The 8,973-nt window shown below is 40.7% G+C and overlaps 1 protein-coding gene across 1 annotated transcript; it reads left to right on the top strand.

Annotated features, from left to right (window-relative positions):
* Positions 1-1,522: 1,522 nt before the first annotated feature.
* Positions 1,523-7,925, top strand: LOC144512058 (amphoterin-induced protein 2-like). The gene is made up of 2 exons (XM_078242610.1): positions 1,523-1,731; positions 4,159-7,925. Exon 2 carries the CDS (start codon positions 4,242-4,244, stop codon positions 5,751-5,753), a length of 1,512 nt encoding a protein of 503 aa, XP_078098736.1. The 5' UTR covers positions 1,523-1,731; positions 4,159-4,241; the 3' UTR covers positions 5,754-7,925.
* The last annotated feature ends 1,048 nt before the right edge of the window (positions 7,926-8,973 follow it).

Raw genomic sequence — 8,973 nt, 5'->3', positions numbered from 1 at the left:
CCTTTTAATTGACATGGAACGTATACACGAATGAACAGATGTTTCTCTAACATGTAAGAATTCCAGGGCCAATTAAAGGGGTTTGAGAGTGTCAAACAATATAGGAGATGACCCAAACACCACTGAGGATCTGCTGGATTTAAAGCTAATATGATTTGAATTCAGGGGGAGTGTTTTGAGAATGTATTCCTGGTTAATTTCTGTGTGTTTCCTAAGTTAGCGGCCCTACTCGTGGCAGCAGGTCAACACGTCCTCATACCTGGACGTAACCTTGTGAAACGGCCGCAGTTTGGTTAGGTTTAGGCCCCAAAACTACTTGGTTAGGATTAGGAAAAGATCGTAGTTTGGGTTAAAAGGTTGCGTAACTTAACTTACGTAAGAATGTGACATAGAACGTGATGTTACTATGCTATGTACATAACTTACAAGTTAACTTGCATGTACCTAAGTTAAAATAAGTCAACGTTGACTTTTGGTTTCACACTGGACACGACCAGCGGTCTCCTGGGTGAAAGTCAGTGTTTTTTGAAGGAAAAAATTGCGATTTGGGTTAAAATTAGTACGTTTGTTATTTAACTTAACTTTTATACGTAAGTACGTGCGTGATGTAGTTATGTACGTGACATAGAGCGTGATGTTACTACCTTACGTTACTACCTTACATTATGTGACGTTACTGCGTGACGTTACTGCGTGACGTTACTGCGTGACGTTACTGCGTGACGTTACTACCTTACATTACGTTACTACCTTACATTACGTTACTACCTCATGTCATGTTACTAGCTTATGTCATGTTACTAGCTTATGTTACGTTACTACGTCACATTACTACGTCACGTTACTAAGTCACGTTACTAAGTCACGTTACTACGTTACTTACATAACTTAACTTACGTACGTATGTACGTTTGTGCGAACATTGGGGTTCTTCATACTACATCAGCTGACTTCCTCCAGTAATAATTACTGCAGCCACCAGATGTCGCCGCCACGAGTCAGGTGATACTTTTTTCGGGTTGTGTCACTGCAAGCGAGTGACCACTTTCACATTACATGTAGTCATACGATCCATTGTTGATATCAAAATAGGGATTAGTGCAGCTTTAATCTGCTATCTGGTAAATACTTTTTTTTGTTGTCAATTTGCAGATATACAGTGTGCATTTATTCACATTCAAGTATATATAACAGATGTTTCTATTGCATTTCAATAGATTTTCATATTTAATAGGTGTGAAAGTGCAATGAACACCTTTCTATGACCTTGCCGTCTGGTTTCAATAGTTCAGTAACTTTTATACCGAAGCTATATGTAAAAATGTTCACAGAACAAACTGTTGTAAGGATGACTAAATGAAGTATTTTAAAAGTGGTTTCACAAAAATACTCTACACACTATATTTGCCCTATATCTCCCCCCCCCTCTCATGTTATTGGTGTATTGCCCGGTGATGTGTTCCGTTTTTACTCTCAGGCAGGGTGACCCCTCCCACAGCGGTGCACAGCAGCATGCAACCCGACCTGCAGGTGAACACTTTCTCCGCGCACTCTGGCTGGATCGTTTGCGGAGGGGGAGGGTGAAGTTGCCTTTAGGATTTTTGTTTATGTTTTTAGTTTTTTTTTAGGATTCGCGTACGGGACGCGGTCCTGCATCGCGTCCGGAGAGCGCGTGCGGATATGAAGGCAGACGAGAAGATGATTTGAATAGGCAGCAGTGTGGGCGTAAAGGTGAGCCGTCGGCTGCGTTTAAGTACTGTTTGTTTTGGTTCCGCAATAGTCGTCAAATACGGGTTGTTCTCGCCCTTTCTGAGCCAGATTCTGTGTGGGAATAGGACAGAGAAGGACAGAGTGGGCTAATACTAATATTGTAGAAGAGTTCATCTTTCATCCACAACCACTTTCCTACATTTCTCACTCAGTCTGTAACAGTCTTTTATCTTTTAGCTTCTATTTCTGCTATTTTTGTTTTGTTTTATGTTCTCACTCTTGTTACACAGTCACGTAGGGTTGTAACTAACAATTATTTTCAGTGGATTCATTTGCTAATTATTTTCTTGATTAATTAATTGATCGTTTGAGCTACTAGAGAGTCAGAACATTGTGAAAAATGCTCATCAAAATTATTCTAAAGCCCAAGGTGACCTCTTCAAAAAGTCCTCACATCTAAAGATGCCGCAACCCCAGAACGATTGGTATTAGGATTGGTATAATTAAAAATGACTGAAATGATTAATCAATTATGTAAAACGGTTGCCGGTTGATGTTCTGTTCTGTTTATTAATAGTTGCAGCTAGACCTGGCTTGTTACTACTAATTTGCTGGGCTTATGGCAGCACCTTTTTAAATGATTATTATGAGAACAGTTTGACAGGGAAAACAGCTGCATATGGAGATTTTAAATAATAGAGTTGTGTAATTGAATTATACTATAAATATTGCAGGAGCAACACAGGTGATAGATAGACATACAAACTGTTACTGTGTGCAGATGATTATTTAATGTGGGTTACAATTTATGTTTAGCGTTCCCTTACCTGTATTACTATGCTCTCATATATTCCTTCTGTGTGCCCTTACTGTTTATCTTGCTGCCTTTTTTTGTTGTTGTTCATGATAATGTTTATTTTGTTTAATTTGACTTTATGTGACTGTTAAAAGCTCATTTTTTATTTTTCATTTTTCTTTGTTTAGTCAAGAGAAGAGAGAATTCCTGCACACTTTTTTTGTTTTTTTTTCTAAATGCATCTCGAACATTCAACATACATAAGCAAAAAAACACACAAACAAATAGATAAATTAATCAGATGCCATCAAAGAACAAAAAAAAAGGATGAGTTTGAGAAGAAGAGTGTGAGGCAGAAGAATATGGCAAGCCGTTTGAACATTTAATCGAACCACACTCCTATCCTATAATGCTTATCCTACTTTACAGTATCATATTATTACAGAAGAAACTAATAGGTATGTATATACTCTATTCAGAAATACGTTTTGGTCCTTCATCAGGTAAAAGCAGAGGAACAAAGAACATTCTAGACAGATATAGTTATCACCTCTTCAGGTGAGGCCAATCAGGGACCACAGTCTATGTACATTTAGTCCAGGGGTCTTCTAATGTTTTTTAGGCCAAGGACCCCTAAGCTGAAAGAGAGATGACGTAGGGACCCCCTACTAAATATATTGTATATACCGTAATATATAATATATTGCATAGTAAACTGGGCCAGATGGATGAAAATGAATGGATATCAAAATGTTATTTATACATAATGTTTTAATGTTAAACATACATGTGGAAGGCACAGTGAATCCTTAAGGTTAACTGTATGGCTACCTTACCTATAGTAAGCTTATCTTCAATGTGTAAATTAAATGTTTTTTTTTCACAGATAGGCCAATTTATCTTTGCTATGAATATGTTGTATTCACATTAATGTATATTTTCAGACATTGTAACTTTTGAAAATGTTTTTTTTTAACATAATTTGGCGGCCCCCCTTGCACTAACTCTAAGGGACCCCCTTAGGGTCATGGACCCCTTGTTGAAGATCTCTGATTTAGTCTACTAGAAGGCACTTCCCACCAACAAAGGTGGACATTCCACAATCTATAATGGACAGCAACCACATGCATTTATATGCAAACATTGAACAACACAGTTAAAGATAAAACCATATCTAAAATCATCTCTTCCGTAACGACAGTATTGTTATATATTGCTTTACCTGATGAAGGTAGGCGGACCGAAACATATTTTGCAATGAAGTTTATTGCAAGCAAAACTACAGTATGCAGGAATTCTCTCCACTCATGCCGTTGGACATTTCCTCCTACGCACCTGTCTACAAGAAATTTGAGGCATGCATGAGCCTTCACAGGTAAGAACTATGTTTAGTGCCAGCAGTGCAAGATTATTTCTAAAACTAGTTTAAGTAAAGGAGAGCGAGCGGGTCATTATTGCGAATTGAACCCCGACAGGGTGATGCAGGACCCTGACGCAAAGCCAAATATTGATTTAAAACTGATTTTATTGACTTAAAAATGGTCCTCCAGTCTGCCATAATTGACCAATCAGAATCAAGTATTGACCAAATTCTAAAAGATTCATTTCCATGTTCCCTCTTTCTTGTTTCCTCTCTCTGTGTCTCTCTTCAGTTCACTATCAGAGGCTTGTTAACCTGACATGTGTACACCCAGTGAGACAGTAACCTGAGACCTCATTCTGAGGGAACACCAGGATGCGTCCCATTGCCTCACAGCTTTTAGGCAGGACCAGTGTTGGAGGCAGCCGTTGGAACCCTGCTTTTGCAGCTTTGTTGCTCTCCCTGTGTCTTGGCGTCCCTCCCTCTGTGGCCACTTGCCCGCCCTGCTGCCTTTGTGCCAGTGATATAATTTCCTGCAGCGGGTGCAATCTGTCTGCGTTGCCCTCTGATCTCCCAAGCTATGCCACACGGTTGGACCTAAGCCACAATGTCCTTACTGACCTGGCCATGGACTGGATTTCCCGACCGTTCGACCGGCTTGCTACACTGGTTCTCAGCCGAAACTCAATAAGCCAAATTGAGGTTAATGCCTTCAATGTGACGCCGCATCTCCTCCACCTGGACCTTTCTTCCAACCGACTAACAGTGCTGAACTCATCCATCTTTACTGGGTTGAAGGAACTGAAAGAGCTGCTGCTGTTTGGAAACCAGATCATCCAGATGAACCCAGGGGCTTTCAGCGATCTTTACAGCCTGCAGAGGCTTTACCTCTCTGGGAACAGACTGACGGCTTTCCCCCTGGGGCTTTATTGGGAACCTGGAGGGCCTCGTAATCTGACCTTTCTCGATCTGTCCTACAACAGGCTCTCCAAGGTGCCCGTCCAGAGCCTGCTATCTCTCACCCAGCAAGGTGGAATTTATTTGCAGGAAAACCCTTTGGTCTGCGACTGTGCTTTACTCGCCTTGCAGGAGTACTGGATGTGGAAACAGTATCGTCCCCTGGTGGAATTCAGAGGTGAATATCCATGTAGAGACAATTCAGAACCATGGTCTGAATGTAGCCAGGAGGTTGTTTCAGATATGCCCCTTGAGGCACAGACTTACCAAGTAGAGCCTGGTAAATGGCTAAGAGTGCCATGCCCAGGGTTTGCCTCTCCAGCCCAGGAGGGGTTGGATTGGTTCTGGATTACCCCCAAGACTGTGTTGAATTCATCAACCAATGATCCAAGTGCCCACCTAACAGTTTTACCCAATGGCACCCTTGAAATCCAAGGAGCCCTGATGGAAGATTCTGGTATGTATGGGTGCGTAGCTGCCCGTGGGCGCCACTATGACCCCAACGAGTCTCCAGAAGTCAGTGTGGTGGTCGGAAACTTAAGCAAGGCCTCCACCAGCGGCTTGGCAGACAGAAGCGGTGCCGAGCATTTCAACACAGCATTCACCACCCTGGCTTCCTGTGTGGTCAGCATCATACTGGTGCTGCTCTACCTGTACCTCACTCCCTGTCGATGCCGGGAAAACCGGGGATCGAGAGGGTGCGGCGGACGAGCATTCATCCTCTGTTCAGACCCCAGAGAGGTAGAGTCAGGACAACTGCGGTCAAATGGAAAAAGGGTGGCTTTCTTAGAGCCTCAGGCAGAGGACTCTGATATTGGTAGTCCAAAAATGCCAGCAATGCATTTGGGTCATGTTACCACTGAGGGAATTCTCAAGAATGGAAGTAGGACAGTGGGACTGACCCTTTCAGACCCTGCTCACATGGCATAGCAAGAAAACAACCTTTTGCACATTCCTGTATTCTGACAGTCTGATCCAAGTGTTTTGTTTTCACTGTCTTGTTTCAGTACATGATGAGAAAATCCATTTCATGTGAAGTAGTGTTCTTGGATTCTTGTGAAGTAGTTATGCATTGTAGGGTTCTGGTGTTTGGTCTGAAGCAGAAAATTCAGTCCTTTTGTAGAGCAGAATTTCAAATATGTCTCGAATGTAAGTGGTGTCTGTTTTTTACATTAAGAGTTCATATGAAAATCTCACTGTTACCGCAGGAAATTGTTATTGCAGGGATCACAAAGATCATATAAATGGGGGTGGTGTTTTAAATTGGGCTGAGAGGAATAAGCACACCTGATTTGATAAGCTGCTAGAGGCATTGATGGTCATTATACTCTATATGTTTTGTGAATACTGCCATCACAGTGACCCTTTGTAATTTTCAACCACCTGTCTCGTACTGTGGATATTTTTTTAAACATGTCGGTAATATGTGTGAAATTATCTGAACTTTGATGTTTTGCAGATCATGCTGTCTGCTACACACCATCTTCGAATTATGTAAATCAATTATAATCTTGTGAAAGTTCCTTTATCAAAAGCAAAGAAACACTATGAAGTGAGAACAGACGGAGTAGCCTGCTGTGTTGCTTTGAGGTGGAAACTTACAAAATGTTAGTTTTGCCATAAGAAAAGCAGACTTGTGTTTAGTCGGACAAAAATACATTTAATTAACTCCAAAGTGGTGTAATTCTCTTTAAGGGGTCATACACTCAAGTTACAAAAATATCCTTCCCTTACCCATAATTATCAAGCCACGCAGAGTTTTATTTGCTTAGGGTTTTGGGATTATCAATCTCTTGAGATTTCTGTCTCCACATCAATACAATGGAGTTGAATGGGATTTTGTGTGTGTTGCTCATAACACTAAGAATTACATTTGAAGCTGCATTAATACATTTTTTTTGCTAACAATAAATCAAACTACATGTAATGTGAAAGGGGGTCACTCAAAATTTACACATTTTCAGGTGTGATTAAACTGTATTTTTTGAGGAACTTTAGGGCACTTAACATCTACAACAGGTCTACACTTAGAACGGACCCACCGCGGTGACGTTTTTAGTGGAGCTGTTCGTTTAATAGTCGACTCGGAAGAAAGCAAACATTTTGACAGTAAACTACATCAACACAACAGTATGTAAAGTTAAACTGGACGGGCCCAATAACCTCTGAATAATTCTACTTGTTAAATTGCAATGTGAGCTGCAGCCAATCTGGGGGTGCATTATGTCGGCAGGATCATTTAAAAGGCAACCGCGACTACATTTTTTGTTTAGCCCTATTTCTGATACCGTGGTGGCAGAAATTTTGCCATGGTGGGCCGCCACTACAAAATCAATATAGAGGAAACACTGCTCAAAAGCATTTTAACGTCGTTTTTTGGATTAATGGCCCACAAATTTTATGTTTTGTCTCAGTCCCGACACTTTCATCAACCCTGCTTAAGCCACAGAATGCAGCTATTTTCAGCGAAAAGCACTAATAAACTCAGTGAACGCTGTCTGCTTAGCACCAAATAACAGACAAACAGCAGAGTTAAAAACATTTTTTTTAAATCTCACATACCCTGTGCAGTAATCCAAAGTACCCCTAGGGGTACGCAAACCCCTATTTAAAAACAAGGGCATTGGTCCCCAAACTGGAGTATGTGTACCCCCAGGGGTACGCAAAGTGACATAGGGGGTATGTGAATAAAATAATTTATATAAGAGTGCAGGGGTGGGGGGTACGTAGCTGGACAATAAAAGGCTGAAGGGGTACAATACTACAATTCTGGAAACACTGACCTACTGTAGGGTAACAGGGACACATGTTGCGTTTTACTTTTTAAAATGTTATTTTTCAATGCTGTGAGACCACATACAACATTCCATGTTACATGTACATTCCATGTACCTTCATTTTATTGGGAAGGAAGCAAATATATTTATAAAAAAAGTAGTACTTGTTGACAATTCAGTCCACAGTGTGAGGATTGACACTTGAGCCAGCTGGACACTTGTGAACCTGATCCTTGTTCGTCTCTGCTCACCTACTTGTTTCACCGACCCACAGCTTTACAAACCGCAGATTCACAATGGAATTGATCCTTATGAGTTCAGGCAGTAGGGGGGTGTTGGGCTCAGCGATGAGGCTCCAGTCAGCCAAGATTAGTGTCACAGAAATCAGAAGGACTGTTGCTAGTTTGCTCCGAGCCCACCGTGACCCACATTCCTCTGTTCTCCCTTTGTTTGATTGTTTTATAGGTGGGTGGAATCATTTCCAAGGGGCCAAGAGTCTTGTTAAAGTTTCCTATGACCATGCTCGCACTGTCTGAATATAAACTTCAATTTAATTACTTAAAACTACAATGACTGATATTTGCAGGTATGAAATAAAATGTTTCAATTTGGAGGACGAGTGTGTTCTTTTATGCCTACACAAAATGTTATTTGACTTGTGCAGTATCTATTTTACTCCTCTCTGCAGAATCTGTTCATTTTTTTGTTGGTATTACTCTTAAGCTCAAATGAAAAAAAGGCAGTTTGGATGAAAAATGAAATGAAAAAAGTAGTGTTACATCAGAAGGATTTTAGGATGACAGATAACCTCTTAGTGAGTCAGCAAGTAGCATTTTCAAAAATCCTCTTACAAGCCTTTTCAATGGCTAGTGGCTAATGGCCATAGGCGGAAAACGCACACGGGGGGGGTCCTTTTCTGTAATACTGATGATGCTGAGTCATTAATAAATTTGTCATGAGTTCGCTATGATTATAACGTTACATAGCTTGTTTGGTAGCTTGTTGGATAGCTAGTTGCTAATTCCACCCAACATGCTTTCACTGGCTATAGAAAATGAGCCAAACTAAGTTGTCACTCATCTGGCGAGAGCACTGTGCTTTTCTATGCTGTGACAAGAGCATGTGAATGAAATATTAAGTTGTTAAATTTGACTAATTTAGTGGCTGGCTATTAGTAAGCTAGCTAGCTTGTCTTCTAGGGGCTCAGTTCTCAGTACAACATTATATGTATTAGAGAAAAGAGTCACTTCATCCAATGCTTGAACTGAATAAAAAAGCTTACTTCCTGGAGTTCCACAACTACACATATCCTCTACAAGTACAATTTGGCTGTATTATTTGTGTCTCCTTAAAAAATTGCTCTATAGAAATTT

This window comes from Sander vitreus, chromosome 23 (genome assembly GCF_031162955.1).
Source record: "Sander vitreus isolate 19-12246 chromosome 23, sanVit1, whole genome shotgun sequence".
Classification (NCBI taxonomy): Eukaryota; Metazoa; Chordata; class Actinopteri; order Perciformes; family Percidae; genus Sander; species Sander vitreus.
The sequence above is the reverse complement of the archived record's forward strand: the minus strand, read 5'-3'. Positions and strand labels throughout refer to the sequence as shown.